This window comes from Equus asinus, chromosome 10, assembly GCF_041296235.1.
Source record: "Equus asinus isolate D_3611 breed Donkey chromosome 10, EquAss-T2T_v2, whole genome shotgun sequence".
NCBI lineage: Eukaryota > Metazoa > Chordata > Mammalia > Perissodactyla > Equidae > Equus > Equus asinus.
This window is the reverse complement of record NC_091799.1, coordinates 18,643,797-18,662,212: the sequence shown is the minus strand read 5'-3', so window position 1 is coordinate 18,662,212 and position 18,416 is coordinate 18,643,797. Positions and strand designations below refer to the sequence as shown.

Genomic DNA, 18,416 nt, shown 5'->3' with positions numbered 1-18,416 from the left:
ACCAAAGAGAAACTCAGTGTGGGAGTGGAATCAAAATGATCAGGATAGAGAAGGATGTGGTTAAGGAAAAAGAAGCTCTAAATAAAAGTGTGTGCGTGTGTGTGTGTGTGTGTGTGTGTGTAATCTCAAAAAAACAACTGTGTGTTTTTGACCACTATGTGAAAGCAACCAAAAAGAGAGCTATGTGAAGTTAGAAAAGCTACCCTGAACCGTGTGCCCCTCTAAAAAGTTCAGAAAACTAATTTGACATAAAAATAAGCAAGAGGAAATTAGTGCTGTCAATCTTTCAAGGTTATTGTAGGCAAAGAAAACGAGTAAGGAGAGGATCCCTGTAGATACTGAAAGCATGCCAGAAAGACATGCCACAAAACGTAAACCTGCAACTCTCCATTTCAAAATGAGCCTAGACATTAAGATCACATTGTAAGACATGCGCAACATAAACTGGAAATAGGAAAATCTCAGAATGAGGTGACAGAACTTAGGAAAGAATTGAAAACAAAAGAAAAATTATTTTCGAAATGAAAGTTGAACTAGAAAGAGCACAAGAATAGATAAACAGAAAATGCCTTGAGGGAGGAAAATTTTTAAGATCAGAATAAATGAAGAAAGAGATAAGACTGAGAAAAAGTGACAATTATTAATGATAGGCAAAGAAGATCCAGCATACAGATAATAGAAATCCCTGAAAGGGGAGAATAAAAAGGCAAAGGAACTGAACAAATACTTCAACTATAATTTAAGAATTTTCACAAACAAACAAAAGAATATTTGAAACTGCATATTGAAAGAGCATACCGTGAAGCTAACCGTGTCAACCCAGAATGGTCACTACAAAAGACATATTCTTGGTAAACTACCAGATTTTAAAAGAAAATATAAAGTCCTTTGGGTATCTAGGCAAAAACAGCAAATGACTTATAAGAGAAATAAAGTTAGATTATTTTCAGTCTTTTTGACAGAAACGCTTTTTTGCCAAAAGAAAGTAGAATAACCTAATCAAATAAGTTAAGGAAAGAAAAAAAAAAATGTGAACCAGAGATTTTCTATCTAGCAAAACTGACTTTTGAGTGTAAAGGGCACAGACTAACCATTATGAACATGCAAGGCCTCGAGAATTTTGCTCCCGTGAGCCCTCCCTGAGGAATCTGCTAGAGAACAAGCTTCAGACACTGGAAGTGTTTTACCAGAAAGGGAGGGTGTGGGTGGGGGTGGGGCTGATTAGATCTACAGCTAGACCTCGGCCCCGCTCTCCAGTGGCTGAAGGCAGAGCAGAAGGCAGTGCTGGAACTTGTCTTACCATCAGCAGATCATAGACTTCCTTCCAGGTCACTGTGTGTAGATTTACTTCTCTATTTTTAATAGCGGCGTAATCTTCCAGAGTCTGGATATACCATAGTTGTTTTCAACACGTCCCTTTTGATGACCTTTTAGGTTGTTCCAGGATTTTTGCTACTACAAATAACGGTGCAGTAAACACCTGTACTTCTATCTGTATCGAAGTGTAGCTCTCCATATGAAATCTCCTTAGGTCCCAGTGCTCTGCCTTCTGTAGGTTGAGGGATTGTTGTGTCAACAGGGTGCTCATTTCACTTTTTAGGAGATAATATCTAAATGCAATGCATGATCCTGGATTAAGAAAAAATTGCTCTAAAAACCAGTATTGGGATAATTAGCAAATTTTGAATGTGGCTTGTATATTAGATACTGCTGTTGTACCAATGATAAATTTCCTGAATATAATAATTTTATCATCATGTAAGAGGATAATCTTGTTCTTGGGAAATAACAGGCTGAAGGATTTAGGGGTGAAGGATCATAATCTCTGCATGTTACTCTCAAACGGTTCAGGAAAAATGTGTATGTATAATTATGTACACAGAGATGAAGCAGATGAGGCAAAATGTTAATCATCAGTGTAGCTAAGTGAAAGGTTGTAGACTTCGTTTGCTATTCTTGCAACTTTTTTGTAAGTTCGATATTTAAAAAAAAATACAAAGTTAAAACACTTTTTTATGATTACTGCCAGATTACTTTCCAAAAAGAACAGAGCAGTTCATAATCCTATCAGTTGTGATGGCACTGACGGATGACAAATGGCATCTTCCTGTTTAATTTGCATTTCCTGACTACCATTCTAAAATTGCCAGACGTGATTCCTGTGGCTCTCGGAGTAGAAGCAGAAATCTATCTTTGGAGCTGATTACTTTTTGTTCTGTGAGCCCTCCTGGTCGTACATTGATGGAATGGTCTAAATGCAAATTTAAAGATACATTCTATTGTAAGACGTACCACTGATTTGCCAACAGCTTTTTTTGTTTACTTGGGGCCTGGGAGAGCCTTAGAAGAGAAGATCTAGTCAGCCACAGTTAGAGGGGAGAAACACTACACTCAACATATGCAGAAAACGTTTTTTTTCTTTTTGGCTAAGTAGCTTTCATTTATCCACATAATGCCACCTTTTTCTTTAGGGCCACATTGTGAAGTGCTCCTATAGGTCTCTCCATTCTGAAGGATTCATCTCTACAGAATTGCTGTAATATGTGAAGATTGGCCATTTCCCCCCAAATCCTGGATTTTTAGGGGGCCGTGGACTAAGAGGAAGGAGGAGATGGGAGAAGGGGTTAGGATTAAGGAAGTCATTGCCAGGTGACTAGTTTAATTGGACACCCTGTATTAAGGCTTATTTCCACAAATAAGGAGAAGCCATTAGGAGACTGGTTCGCGGGTGTCCTCATCAGTCCGGGCGTGTGCTCCCCACCACAGCAGGTTTGCTGCTTGGAAACGAGCGCCTCACTGCCTCGTGTTTCTGGAGAGGCTGTAGCCCCTCCTAGGAAATGCCCTTTCCCTCCAGGAAGCCAGGGCATCTCCCTGAGGGAGGGACAAGGTCTTGGAGGCTGAGGGCGGGCTGTAAAAGGACAGGACCTGACCTCGCCCCTCAAGCCCCACCCCTGTCCATACCTTCCCTTTTTGGTGAAACCGCCTGCCTGTGAGTGCTCAAATTTCCAGGGAAGGACGGCTCATCAGAAAGGTTTTCACACATGTTTGGCTTTGTAGTAAAATGACATGAAATTTATAATCTGATGGTCTTACCTGTGTATTGATATATTCTTGCTCTGGACACTGCATCATTTTTGGTCAGAGTTGAGAGGATAGAAATGGGAGAGATTCTTCTGAAAACCTTCAGATTGCATGTTTGGGACCAGACAGTCTCTTTTAAGTCTGGTGACCTCTGTTTTGTTGTTTGTGTTGAATGAAACGCCTGAACACATTTTCTGACTTATGGTCTGAGCAAGGATCAGAATAGTCGAAACTTGGACCATCCAAAAAATAATGAAATGTAAAGTCACTATTTTAAAGATTTTATTTTTCCTTTTTCTCCCCAAAGCCCCCTGGTACCTAGTTGTGTATTTTTAGTTGTGGGTCCTTCTGGTTGTGGCACGTGGGATGCCGCCTCAGCAAGGCTTGATGAGTGGTGCCATGTCCACGCCCAGGATCCGAACCGGCGAAACCCTGGGCCCCTGAAGCAGAGCGCACGAACCCAACCACTGGGCCACAGGGCTGGCCCCTAAAGTCACTATTTTAATAAACCATTTGGAAATTCAGTAGCAAACCCTAGAACTGATGGCAGGATGGAAAGGAAGTTTTCTCATTTTCACATTAGCGGACTTTTGGTTCTTTTCCTAAGTGACATTGCAAACATCCTGCTGGTTCTCCCGGGTAGGGAGTTAACTTGAACTGTGGGAGAGATTTCCAAGGCCCTCTGAGCTTTCAGTTCAAATCTTCTATATTCACAAGGCCTCCCTGTTCCTCAGGATGGCGGAATTAATCCAAATGTGAGGAGCATTTGGCTAACAATCTCCATGGATCTGGCAGAAAAAAGCTAGTCCATGTGCACCGTCTAGGATGTAGCTCTGGCCCTGTAGCTCTAGGCCGGACACCCAGGCATGTAGGCCTCCAGGGCTTAGGCATCACTTGACACCCAGATTATGAGGGCCAGATCCACGGAGATGTTGTGCTGATGTCCGATGCCCCCTTGCCACTGGTGGTGGACCCAGAGGTAGGAGAGCTCAGATTCCCAAGTGCTGCTCTATTCCTGGTGCCTCCACTCTCTGCCGAGCTTCCTTCCGTGAGTGGCACATTTCACCTCTGTGCCCAGGAAGAGCACTAACCCCTCGGAGGGGACAGCGGCTCTCCACTGGAGCCAGCTGCTTATTCCCCTCTCCTGTGCAGCCTTGGGGATGGTGTGCTTTGGCCTGCATCCTGTGTTCCTCAGGAACCCAGTGATCTTGGACCACCCTTAAACTGTGCCAAGAAGCGACTACAATTCTGCACCTAAGCCCAGGATTGTGGTTACTGTGTGTGTTGCCATTTTTCTCCAAAGTATTCTTGACACCAGGCTTTTCTTCATGACAATATTTGTTGACTCAGTGTAACAGCTTTCTTTAAGTATTCTCCAGAGTGACTATGATGGCTGGATGTTCGAATAAATTAGTGGTCCCTTATTTCCTAGCTCACGTATTGGTCAGGAACCATAAGTTCACATGCCAGTACGTGAGCCCATCTATGTGACTTCTCTTTTGACCGCCCCCCAAATATATATGTGATATATCAATATATATAAACACAAATAAATATCTATCTATATGTAAACATAAAAATATATAAACATAATAAATATCTTAAAAATATATATATAAAGAGCATCTGTCAGGTGCCAGGCATTCTGCACCTCTTGTCTTGAATTTTCACAAAGATGCAATAAGATAGGGATTATCATCACCGTTTTCTGGATGTGGCACCTGAGACTGGAAGTTACGTTACGCGTCAAAGAGAATATTACCGTTAAGCGATGGTATCCAGGCACACACCCAACCCCGTTGATTCCAGAGCCCACATTTGTTCCACTGCACCGTGTCCTCCCAGATGACCTGTGTTCAGTGGACAGGGTGGCTTCTCCCATAGTAGGCATCTGGAGGCCCTCGGCTCTGTTTTCCCTGGCCTGTCACAGAGGCGCCTGCTAACACTGGCCTCTCCTGTGACCTATGGGGATAGGTAGGTCGTGTGAAGTCAGCTCAGTCCCTGCCTTGGCCTGTAAAATTGTCAGCAAGGAAGTCGTCTTTTGTTGTTGCTTGATAAGCTTCAAACGATGGGAACAGCCTTTAAACCGGATGTGTATTTTCTCTATTGACAACATTAGTGCTTCTCAGGCTAGCTGTGGTCAAGGACCAGTTTTTTCATTTCCAGTCTGTTGAGGACTGATATTTTAAAAAATACAATAAAAATGTCAGGCAATTTGCTATAAAAGTTTCCAAATGCTTGCTCTTAGCTTCTGTAGTTATCTCATTGTGGGCTGGTGGAATAAATAGTTCGCGGTCCAGTGCTGGTCTGCGGGTGCATCTTGAGTAGCGCTCTACCATATAATTTAGAGGAGGCATGGACTTCAGAAGAAATGTACAATTTCTATAAGCCACAATTTAAAAAACTTTAAATTTAGTGTAATAGACAGTGTCTCTGTTTAGCATTCTAATTTTTAACGTTGTGTCTCCAACTTTTTAAAATTACAAAGGTAATTCATGATTGCAACAAAAACTCAAATAGTACAAAAATATCCAAACTGAAAATCTTCCCCTTCTCTCAGTCCCACCCTTCAAACTACTGTTATCAATTCTTAAATTGGAAGTTCGTCTCACGTTCAAGAAAGAGGGGTGTGGATCAAGATTTATGAAGCGAGAAGGGATGGGAGAGGCATTTTAGAAATTGACCCAATTTTTTACTCTCTTCTCTCTTGATTTTTATTTCAAGAGGGAAAGTATAACTTTTAAGAATTATAGATTCAGAGTAACATGACAGTTCTCTTTGATTCAGTGTTTCCTAACGCCCATTCTCTCTTGTTGCAGAGCCAGATCACGCTGATGGACATACCTGTATTCAAAGCCATCCAGCCGGAGGTCTGTACTTGGTCTTTCCTACTGTTCTACTAACGCTGTGGCTGGGAAGAGAGGATTAAATCAGCCACATTAGGGTGACAGTTTTTCGGTTTCTCTCTTGAAGTCTCTATAAACACATGTTAATCCATTTAAACCCCTGTTAAAGCGAGCATCCAGGACCTTTCCATTCTCCGTGGTGCTCATTCTTTGAGCCAGGTGTTTGGTTCTCCAGAGAATGTCAGTGCACCAGGCCCACTGCGGCCGGGCTGGGGCAGTTGGTGCCCACGGCCTCCATGCCTGAGTCGAGCCTTGCCACCCTAATTCCTTTTCCCAGGCTCCCCCTGCTGAACACGGTCACCATCAAGGAGATGTGAGGGAACATTTTTCTAGCGAGCTTCCTTTTTGTGGTCCCAAATTCTGGCGGTTGCGTTGTTTCTGATTTTAAAACCAGTTGCCACAGCAAAACACATACATATTTACTTTAAAAGCATATGTACATTTTTAGAAACAGCATATTCAATAAAGAGAAAGAGGTTGATTTTGGTCTTTAAAAAAATTCCTGGAAATATTTAGCAGTTGATAATGAGGCTTTCCAGTTATTTTAGTCAGTGTTCTTCTTTTGTTAGTAAGTAATGGAAATCCATTTCAAAGCAGCCGAATAGGCAGAAGAGGAACTTCTCACAAGGATAAGGGGGCACTTTACCGACTGTGTGGGCACGGAGTTCAGGCAGCTTGGAGAGCCAGCCAGGACGCAAGCCGTCTCTGCTTCTTGCCGCTGCTGTTCCCTCTCCTCCTCTCTCCTGCCTTCTTTCACATCTGCCACTGTGGTCCAACCCAGCCTCCCCCAGGGCCCGCATTTACACGACCCACGTTTAAGCCACCTTCCGGACTGAGCCCAGCAGCTCTCAGTCCAGCCCAGCTGAGTCAGGTTTCTGGTGGTGGATCAGTGACCTCCGTGAGGAGTATGTTGCCAAGATGAGCAAGCACAGTTGAGGGGGACCCAGCCTTGTGAGTGGGGCGCAGATTTCAGAGAAGAGAGGTGTAGGTAGGGAGATATGCCAAAAGGTGTCTGCTGCAACCATGATGTGAATTCCTGACACCCTTGACGTAATGCCCTTCTTCTTACAGCCTGGTAGCTGTTAACACTTTGAGAAAAATAGCATATTTTAATACAAAGCCAGACAAAGGATCTAGGCCTTTTGAGAGCTGGCATCAACCTACTACAAATTATGGGGGAAGCTAGTATTGCTAGCTGGTCTCAGTGTTTATGTGAGGACGTGGCAATGCTTTGTATTATTTTGTGTGTGCGCATGCATATGTGTGTTGTGTTCATTAGGTTTGGGGAGCACAGCTATGTTTGCTTTTTTGAATTGGGTGACTTCCAGTCTTTTCCTGTTTTTTTCTAACGTGGAATTATCTATTCCTTCTAATTAAAAACAAATAACTCACGACCTCTTGGAGCCTTTTGGGGGAGTAGTTATATGGTGGTTGCCTTAGTTCTTAGCTGAAGTGATTTCTGTTCGTGCTCTCTCATTGGCTTTGATCTGGAGCACTTTAGACATTTGGATCTTTATTCTTTGTTCTGAGCATCAAGTAGGGCAGCCCAGCCTGCCATGAGCTCTGATCCCTGGACCTGAGTGTGCCCAGGGAGGCGGGGATCACTGCTCAGGCTGGTTGTAGGAAGAAGGGGGTGGGGGGTCCTTCAGAGGCACACCGAGGGGCAGGCTGAGACTCTTCCCCAGGCCGCTGCAGTTTGGAAGGTGCCTTATCCAAGGCATCTTGTTTCAAGTGTTGACAACACGTTAGGGTGGAGGTGTTTTGCTTTCAAGGTTTTAGCTTGGAGCAGTGGTTCTCTGTTTTGGCTGCACATCAGAATCATGTGGGCAGCCTCTGAAACATGGGGTGTCCAGACTCCACCCTAGACCATCGAATCTGAACCTCTGGGTCAGGGTCTGGAACCCAGGCCATCCTATGTTGTAAAAGTTTACCACGTGATTCTGATCTCAAATGAGGAGTAAGAACTAATTGCTTCGAGATATCTGGAGAAACCCCAAACTTGACTGTCTTGGATCTATGATATGTTAGCTAAAAATGGATGAGTTTGTTCCTCATTGTCATTGTCAAAACTGTGGTTAAAAGGAGGACCCTGGGAACTGCCCCAGCTTTTTTGCAGTTGTTATTGTTAGCAGACTGAAAACTGGAATTTTTCCCCTTGATGATGCCTGCCACGTTGTGGCTGGACCACCCCAGAGTTGGAAGGACATGGATAAGGGACAGTTGTAAGTTTGATGTAGACAAGACTTTCCAGGACACAGAGGCCAGCATCTGAGAGCAAGATAGACACTGTGAGTGACCCGGACTCCTAGAAGATCAGGAGACCTGTGGACTGGTGCCCTTTAGTTCTGGCTCTCATCAGAATCAGTTGGGGAGCTCTGTAAAAAAATCCAGATGCCTAGACTCCCTCCTTGGAGATTCTGATTCCATCAGGGTAGAGTGGGATTGGGAATCTGTGTTTCAATCAGTTCTAGTCACTGTTCTTTTTGATTCATAAATTGTCCTATCTTTAACCAGTGGTGGCCCTTTCATGTCATCTCTGGTATCCTTTTAACATAAGCCCATTAGTTTTTTTTTTTTAAAGATTTTATTTTTTTCCTTTTTCTCCCCAAAGCCCCCCAGCATAGTTGTGCATTCTTTGTTGTGGGTCCCTCTAGCTGTGGCATGCGGGACACGGACCCAGCATGGCCCAATGAGCAGTGCCATGTCCACTCCCAGGATTCGAACCAATGAAACACTGGGCCACCTGTGGTGGAGCACGCGAACCCAACCACTCGGCCACGGGGCTAGCCCCAAGCCCATTAGTTTTTGATAGCTTCCTTGCTCTTGGTAGAACAAGATATCCCAATGCTATGTTGTATATTTCTTGCTTAAGACCTGGAATTGGGTATTCCTTCAGGGATGCTGGTTTATTTTCGTGGAGAATAATACTTAGAAACCATGATCTGGGTGAGAGGATGTTCATTGCTACTGGGTTCCTGTTGCTTTTAGGCATTTTCGGTGGACAGGGCTGGGAAATATTTATTTTTTAAAAGGAAAAGTCGTGAGGCCATAGTTAGAGCAGGTGGCGTTATTCCTCCACAATTCTTCCTTCTCTCCTCCTCCTTGTCATAACTTCCTTGTGGGTGGCATGTATTTCCCCACCCTATTGACTTTGGGCTTGGCTTTGTCATTGAGTGCAAATGACACTATGTAAATGGTGAGCTGAAGTGGTCAGAGGCGTGACAAGCGTCACCAGCCCTCTCGGAACTTCCAGTCTTCATGATGTGCTGGTTGCTATTGCTCGTTTAGCCTGAGTCCTAAAAGGAGGACATTATAGATGACCTGAACCTAACCCAGCCTGACCTGGCCCAGCCTGAGTGAACCTCGCAGAGGTCAGCGGAACTGCAGCCTCTGCAGACCTGTGAGCATGAAACAAGCCTCTGAGCTTTGAGGGTTGTTCGTTACACCACATTATCCTATAGAAACGTGACCAATACCATGTTGCTCTTTCCAAGTCACATCTAGCATTATAGGGTTGTTAACTTAATTCCCTTGATTTTTGTAGGTTTTCTTCTACACTGACAATTTGGTTCCTAACAACGTTAAATAATTACTTTTTTGTATTGTCCCATCATGTATATAGGATAGTTTTAAAATAATTATATCAATATTACCATTAACCAGCAGACTGCTGGTTGAAGTTTAACATTTCTTTGCAATTCTGTTTGCCTTTATTCCTTTTCTTCTTATCTTCTCTCCCTCTTACAGTGCACTGATGCACGCAGGTGGGCCTTCCCCCTTGGCTCCCCCTCAGAGGCCTTCGGAAGCACGGGGCAGAAAAGGAGGGTTATGCTCACTTGGTTCTGGATGTGTGCATCCTGAGAGACCTTGTTGTGATGTCAGTGCCTGGACATTGTAGATCCTCAATAAAGATTTGCTGAGTGAGTGGAGAATGAGTGGCTGACTGCGTGAGAGGAGAGGCACTGCAGCAGAACATTATCTGGCTGTGTTTAGGCACGTTGCCGAGGGGGGCGTACCAATTAGGGGAACGCTACTACTAGGGTGCCTGTTTTGTGGTGTAACCACTTCCCCCAAAGCAGGGGTTTTGCCTGGTGAGCTCAGCCTTTGAAGATCCAAATTTCCAAATGCCGTTGATAACTGAGGGTGGAACTGTGGCTTCTGCTCGTTTGTGCAAGGGGGACCGCGTTAGCATTATCCAGGGCTGAGAGGAAGCCAGGCAGACGGTGAGTTAAGGATTGGCAGGGCGCAAGGAAAATGGAAGTTAGTTAGTATGGAACCAGAACTGCCCTGTTCCCTGGTGACTCTAACAAGTGACCAGTTTTATCAAAAATTGGTGAGTTAACACAGAGACAACTCTGCAGCATGATAGCTCCCAGCTGTGTTTACCTTATAGGCCGCGGCCTAGAACCCCATCACCCCGTGGTGGATGGAGTGCAGGGCTGGATGGATTCCTGGCTGCCAGTGCTCACGGTGAGGGCTGCCTTGTGTGGGAGGTCTTCCTGAGGGCTCCTAGTGACAGCGGCCTTGTGAGCGGGTACAGTTTCAGGGTGGCATTTTGTCCCCACTGGCATTACCTACCAAATCTGTCTGTCGTTATGTGCGGTTCCCAGCCTGTGGACTTGGAGGCCCAGCAGTTTGTCAGAGGCCAGTTTAAATGTCAGCACTGTTTTTATCATCAGTTTCAAGGTGGAGCAGCATCAAGAAGTAACTGCTGTTCTTAGAATGTGCTGAAAAAGAGCACGGTCCGTGCCTGACTCAGCCCGGGGTTCTATCCAAGCCGAGCCGCCGGGTCCGCTAACCCTGCCCGGTGTTCCTAAGGGCCCGGACTTGATCTCACAAAGCTGGGGTTGAGTCCTGGCTTCACCCTTCCTAGCTCGGACTTCGGACAAGTTGCTCATTCTCTTTATGCTTCAGTTTTCTCATGTGTAAAACAGGGGAAATCATAGTTTTTACCTCGTAATGGGCCTGTAAGAACTTAGGTGCCTCCATGGAGCGAGTTCCCGGTAGCTGGTTCTCTCTCACCAGCGCACAGTTTGAATAGGCCGTGCATTGTAGACTGAGGTAGTGCTCATCAGAACACTTAGCGCTGACTGGGTGGGAGCCAGGAGCCCAGAGGACGGGTGCTTTGAGTAGCTGAGTGGTTGAGCACCGTCCTTGGACTCTTCCAGCCTTGAGTTCATGTCCTGGTCCCCTGGATAGCGGGAGGCTGAGGTCTGGACGAACTTACGCCACGGTGCCCTGAGGGCCCTGTGAACGTCCAGTGTGGGGACTGCCTTGGAGTTGGGGCATTGTCACTGAGCCTTGAAGGGAAGGGACAGTAACTTATGGGCGATTTGGGGAATGAGATGGGAGTTGGGACAGACATTTCAAGCAGAGTGAATAACTCACTGAAAAGGCAGATAATATATTTAGCAAAACTTAACTCTACTTTTGGTGCGTGGCGTCTGGGGAGAAGAAAAGGTGAGTCCGCTATTCTCTGGGTTCGGTGCTCCTCAAGGGCACTCTGGGTTCTCTGCTCCTCAGGGGCATTGTTGCCAGTGTTGTCGGCATGCCAAGGGCCTACCAGAAGTCACCATGTCGTTCTCTTGCCACCTGGCGGCTGGGGGCGTGCAGGGTCACAGAGGCACGTGGATGGGTGTCCGGCGGTCCTGAATGTGATGGGAACAAGCGGCAGTGGATACCAGACTCAGTGAGGTGGGAAGCTTCCTAAGTGTCCGTGTCTTTTCCAGTCTTCTTGCTGCCTCTGACCACATCGCTCCATCCCCACTGCCAGGTTTCCCAATACTCAGACTGACGTTCGCTCACTCACTCAGCCGCTCATTCGCCAGTCTACTGTGCTCTCTGCTGGAGACTCAGAGACAAAGGCCACACTGGCACAATGCAGCGAGAGTGAGGGGCAGACCTGTAAATGAGCAGCAGACAGGAAGTATTTGGGGCTGTAGGGGCGTCAAGGAGACAGTAGGGGCTAGGGATGGACAGGAGGCAGAATCCCCATAGCCCTGGGGATTTGCTGAAGGACTTCAAAAGGGGAGTGACAGACTTGTCTTTTAGAAAGTTCATTCTGACTGCCTGGGACAGAACCCGCCGGAGTCAGGGACGCTGGTTAGGAGGCTTCGCGGTCGTCTGCGTGAGACAAGAGTGGAAGCGATGGGGAAGGGGGAGGGCCTGGTGTTCTGAGGCTGCCGTGAGAGCCGAGACAAGAAGAAACAGGAGAGAGAGGAGTGCATTGTGCCTTTGGGGAGCAGCAGGAAGAGCAGAGGGCAGAGAAGGAGGCAGAGGAAGTGCCCCTAGAGGTAGGAGGAGGCCCGGGGAGCCCAGTACCCTGGGAGTCAAGCAGGGTGGTCAGCGTGTTTGCCTTGGGGGAGAGAAGCCAGAAGGGCCGAGAGGGCTGATGGCCTGAAAACTCAAGAAGGGCTGAGGAACCAAAAGTTGAGCAGAGGGCAAAGCACAGGTTTGGTCACGAGTCGGGGAGGGAGAGGGAGGCCAGGAGGTAATGGAGGGAGAAGGATTTCAGAGTTCAGGGTCTTTGGGGTGGGGTAGCTCTGGTGACTGTGCTTGAAGGGGTGATGGCTGTGCTTTAGGGTCACTGAAGTGGAGGGAAGATGAAGGTCTTTCTGGGAGGAGGTGGAGGTACGGTGTGACCCAGGGGTGAGAAGGCATACCACCTAGTTTAGTGATGTCCCTAGCGATGACAGCAGGAGAATGGGAGGAGGGGAAGACTGTGAGCCCGAGCTAAAGGCAAGAGAGCATCCTGGGGTCCAGCTGACAGCAACGTGGAGGGGAGACGGAGGTGCCAGGAAATAGCTTGGGCTTCTCCAGAGAAAGCTGTGGCCTAGACTGGAGCCTCAGGAGATAAGGAGCCAGAGTGTCACCAGCACCTGCCACTTGGGTTCAAGGCACAGGCCAGGTGCTCAGTGTTAGTGGAAGGCAGCCAAGGGGTGGTCTGGGTAGGTGTGTGATCCTCTGCTGTCTCCTCCCTGTGGCCCTGGAGGGAACCAGGTGTTTAGAGGAGAAGGCAGATCCAGTTAGAATGAGGCGGTAGGAGCAGCATTAACAAATGTTTTGGGACAGTGGAAGCAGAGGCATTACCCGGGTGGAACCCACGTCCCTGTGGGTCACTTACTCCAGAGACATTTGCTTTCACCCTTCCCTGCGTCAGGGCTTGAGGTCTGGGAGCGGGACTTGACCAGCATCTGCTGGTTTGCGGAAGGGCTGGCCTGCAGGAATGGAAGACTCCCCTCCGGATTGCACAGTTTCCTCTGGGTCGCATGACACGTTGCAGTTCAGGAAAACACTGCCTGTGGGTTCAGGAACCCGACCCTCTGGCCTTTTGTCTGGATGTGCTTGCCTGCTCTGAAGAAGCGGGCATTCCAGAAAGCCGAGGTCAGTGTTGGATGTCAGACAAACCCTGTGTGTCTTTGCTGCTCCTTGGAATCACAGTGTTTGGCCCTGGAGAAGGGAAGAGCGTTGCCAGCAGGCAGTTATTTGTAAAGAGGAGATCGGTTTCACTGACATCATTAGAACCCCTCTCTCGGGTCACATGCTGGGCAGTTTTCTCAGACCATTTCCCTTTACTGCCCCAGCCTGGCCTAAGTCACTGCCGCCTCTCCTCCGATCATGTCTCCCCACGTTCAGTCTGTCCCCTGACCTCCTCTCTGTATCCAGAGACATCTTTCTAAAGCCAAAGTCTAACTGCCTCCCTGTCCTGCCCAGAACCCTCTGAGGCTCCCCACTGCTCTTGGGATGCAGACCTGCCTCCTTTACCCAGCCAGCCAGGCTCGGTGTGATGGGCCACCTCAGCCGGCCCAGCCCACGGCTCCATGCTGCCCACAGCCTCCCTGGTTTCCTTCCCACATGCTGTGCCCTCTGCTGGGAATCTCCTCTCTTCCCTCTCACAGGTGACCGCCTCCTCCCTCAGGAGTTGGAGTGAGCAGCCTAGAGCTCCAGGGAAGTGCGGTTCCCCTCAGGTTCCCTCTCTCCACCATCTGCTACCTCCCACACATAGCACCTTTCACCTCCGTGCTGAAAGGTCATGACTTCTAAAAGTTTGAATATTAGTTGTTTCAAGTCTGTCCCCCTCCTAGATTATAAACTCCACGGACGCAGGGATCACGCCAATACTGTTCCCAGATCCTGTGACCTGGCGCGGTACCTGATGTTATTTGTTGAATACCTTTAGGATGTAGTAGTAGTAATAATAATAATAATGGTAAGATCCCATTGAGTTCTCGTGATTTCTATGCTATACTGCCTCCCTTTGTTCAAAAAACTGAATCAGGTAGTAGGGGGTGGCCCAGGTGCCCTCCATGTGGGGCCCTGGTGTGGGGCGGATGGCTCCTGCGTGAGCTGGGCAGTGCTGATGTCGGTTAGCACAGGAAGCCTGAGCAGCTGTCGCTCTCATCTGTTGTTGCTCTGAGTTTGCATTTGTTATTTGTTTCTCATTTCCTAGTAATTGCTGTATCCATTGTAACAATTTCTTGTCACAATGGAAACAGTGGAAAATGGCTTCCCCCCAACTCCATTCATGATGGAGACGGAGGTTGGAGTCTCTCTCTGGCCCCAGAAGAAGACCTGCCTGCAGGGTGGGGAGAGCCGGCTGCCGCAGGAGTCGCATCTGCCTGCAGACAAAGGCCAGAAGCACATTTGATCCAAGGGAACCAACACTTCGCAACTTCCAGACTCATTTTTTGTCCCTTCTTGAATGTGGGTGTGACATTGGTGCTGGTTGGAACCCAAATTTCCCTTTAAATGAATTAATAATGCAAAACAGAGCCTTTGGTGAACAGCTGTTCTTATCCACAGGGACTTGGCACCTGATTGTGATTTTTGTCCTCAAGGAGAACAGGGTTCGTTTGGACTCTTGCTGCAGGAGCAACTGCATTATTCCAGGCAGTTTGGTGCGGTGGGAGGATCATAAGCTTCGGAGGCAGGAAGTTCTGCATTGGAAAGCTGGCTCTGCCACAGTCTGTGTGATTATGGCAAGTTCCTTCCCCTCTCTGTGCCTCCATTTCCCTAACTGTGAAATGGAAATGATACCCCTCTCATAGGGCTGCGAGGGTTAAAGGAAATTGCATAGGCAGATGGCCTGGCGCATGGCAGAGACTCTCAAGATAGTTCTCTTTTGAGAGAAGTCAGGGATGTAATGAGAAAAGCAGTGACAGTGCTAACAAGTCAAGCTTAGAAGCGCCCTGGGCCCAGCACTGTGTGAAGCTCTCCCAGGGAAGGACCTTTTCTGTCACTGCTGTGTCCCTTATTCCCACCACAGTGGCACATTATGGGAGCAGTACTTGTCAGCACCTGTTGAGTGAGTGAGAGGCAGAGAGAAAGCATTTCTTTCTGTGTGGCCCAGAGCCTAAGGCCTCAGGCCCTGGAGTGAGCAGGAGCCAGGAATATCTGTGCGCCGATGCTCAGTCACTTAACCTCTCTAAGTGTCAGTTTCCATATTTCTGCAATGGAGGTGATAATATGACTGCTTCAAAAAATTGGACGTGAGAACTGGATGAGATTTTTTTCAACTTCATTGAGGTATAATTGGCATATAAGAAACCATGCATAAAAAAAGCCAACCATTTGATGAGTTTGGATATATATGTATACACTCGTGAAACCATCATCAATCAGGATAATAAACATACCCATCATCCAAAAAGTTCCCTCATGCTCCTTGCAAACCCTCCCTCCCCTCCCCCTCGCCCCACTGTCTTCTTGAAATCAGGTAGTAAAGTCCTTAAAATGTGTTCTTCTATTTCGAAATTGTTTTGGCTATTCTAGTCCTTTGCATTTTTCTGTGAATTTTAAAATCTTCTTGTTAAGTTTTACAGACGGTCTGCTAGGATGTTGATTGTGCTGATGTTGAGTCTGTGGACCACTTTGGGGAGAGTTCACGTCTTAACGACATTGAGTCACCTGAACTGTGAACACGGTGTGTATCTCCAAGTATTTAGGTCGTCTTTAATTAGGAGATTTGTTCCTAAGTATTTCATTTTCTATGCTATTGTAAATGTTATGTTATTTAAATTAACTTGCTCATTACTAGTTTATAGAAATATGACTGATTTTTCTAAATTGACCTTGTTTCCTACAACTTCGCTAACCTCACTTATTCTAGTAGCTTTTTTGTAGATTCTATAGGATTTTCTACACAGGTAATGATGTTTCTGTGAGTAACAACAGTCTTATTTGTTTCTTTCTAAACTGGATGCTTTTATTTCTTTTACTTGCCTTATTCACTGGCTATAACCTCTAGTATACTGTTGAATAGAAGTGGTGAGAGCAGATATCCTTGGCTTGTTTCTGATCTTAGAGGAAAACTGGTCTTTTACTGTTAAGGATGTTAGCTTTTAGCTGTAGGTTTTTCATGGATGTCTTTTATCAGGTTGAGAATGTTCCCTTCTAATCCTAATTTGCTGATAATTTTTATCTGGAATGGGTATTGGGTTTTATCAAATGCTTTTCTTGCATCTATTGAGATAGTCATATGATTTTTCTTTTTTAGTCTGTTACTATGGAGAGTTATATGATTGATTTTTGAATGTTAAACCAACCTTGCATTCCTGTGATAAACCCTATTTAGTCATGATGTAAAGTCTTTTTTGTATGTTGTTGGATTTGATTTGCTAACAGTTTGTTAAGAATTTTGGCCTCTGTGTTTATGATGAGGAATATTGGTCTGTATTTTTCTTTTCTTGTAATGTCTTTTTCTGGTTTTGGTATCAGTGAAATGCCGACCTCATAAAATGAGTTGGGAAGCATTCTTTCCTTTTCAGTTTTCCAGAAGGGTTTATGTAGAGTTGGTATGATTTCTTTCTTAAATATTTGGTACATTTCCCCAATAGAGCCACCTGGACCTGGAGTTTTCTTTGTGGAAAGGGTTTTGTTTTTTCCTTTTAAGTAGACTATTTTTTAGAGCAGTTTTAGGTTCATAGCAAAATTGAGCAGAAAGTACAGAGAGTTCCCATATACCCCCTCTATCAACACAAACACAGCCTCCCCCACTATCAACATCTCCATCAGATAGGTAGATTTGATACAATTGATGAACCTACATTGATGCATCATTATTTCCCAAAGTCCATAGTTTACTTAGGGTTCACTCTTAGTGTTGTGCATTCTGTGGGTTTTGACAAGTGCATAATGACATGTATCTACCATGATAGTATCATACAGAATAGTTTCACTGCCCTAAAAATCCTCTGTGCTCTACTGTTCATCCCTCCCTCTTCCCTAACCCTGGCAACCACTGATCTTTTCAGTGTCTCAGCCTTGCCTTTTCCAGCATGTCACAGAGTTGGAATCATAGAGTTTTATAGCCTTCTTTCACTTAGTAATATGCGTTTAAGGTTGTTCCATTGTCTTTTCATGGCTTGATGGTTCATTTCTTTTTAGCGCTGAATAATATTCCATTGTCTGGCTCTGCCACAGTTTATCTGTTCACCTGTCCTACTGAGGCCATCTTGGTTGCTTCCAAGTTTTGGCAATTATGAATAAAGCTGCTGTAAGTATCCATATGGAGGTTTTTGTGTGGTCATAAGTTTTCAGCTCCTTTGGGTAAATACCAAGTAGTGTGATTCCTAGATTGTTGTAGGAAAGTCTTAAACTATGAGTTTTATATCAATTTCTCTAATAGATATGGAGCTATTCAGGTAATCTGTTTCTTTTTTAGTGACCTTTGGTTGTGTTTTTCAATGAGTTTGTCCATTTTATTATCTAGGTTGTTAAATTTATTCCTGTGAAGTTCGTAATATTCCCTTATCCTTTTCATATCTGTAGGATTCATAATGATTTCCCCTCTCTCATTCCTAGTATTGATAATTTGTGTCTCCTTTCTTTCTTCCTGATTAGTCTGGCTAAGTTTATCAATTTTATTGATCTTAAAAAAAGTGCTTTTGGTTCCATTAATTTTTTTCTATTGCTTTTCCGTTTTCTAATCTGTTGATTTATGTTCATTTTTTTTAAAGATTTAAAAAAAAATTTTTCCTTTCTCTTCCCAAAGCCCCTCAGTACATAGTTGTATATATTTTTTAGTTGTGGGTCCCTCTAGTTGTGGCATGTGGGACGCCGCCTCACCATGGCCTGATGAGTGGTGCCATGTCCATGCCCAGGATCCGAACCAGCGAAACCCTGGGCCACGCAAACTTAACCACTGGGCCACAGGGCTGGCCCCTATGTTCATTTTTAAAATTATTATCTCCTTTCTTCTGCCCACTTTGGGTTTAATTTGTTCTCTTAGTTTCCTAAAGTGGAAGCTGAGGTCAGTGATTTGGGACCTTTCTGATGCAGTGCTGTAAGTTTCCATATAAGCTCTGCTGTAGCTGTGTCCCACGTTTTGATATTTTGAGCTTTCATTTCCAACTAGTTCTTTCTAATTTTCTAGTTTGATTTCTTTCTAATTTTCCATTTGATGTCTTTTTGACCCATGAATTATTTAGT

At 45.6% G+C, this 18,416-nt stretch overlaps 1 protein-coding gene across 29 annotated transcripts in view; it reads left to right on the top strand.

Moving 5' to 3' along the window:
- RALGPS1 (Ral GEF with PH domain and SH3 binding motif 1) overlaps window positions 1–18,416 on the top strand; it is a 308,501-nt gene that overhangs the window by 87,624 nt on the left and 202,461 nt on the right. For all 29 annotated transcript variants that reach the window (XR_011506216.1, XM_070518724.1, XM_070518730.1 and 26 more), the window contains one exon: window positions 5,901–5,951. Coding sequence is in view for 28 of the 29 variants with exons in the window: in XM_070518724.1 (XP_070374825.1) it covers window positions 5,901–5,951 (51 nt within the window). In the remaining variant the exon portion in view is untranslated. The remainder of the gene's footprint in view (window positions 1–5,900; window positions 5,952–18,416) is intronic.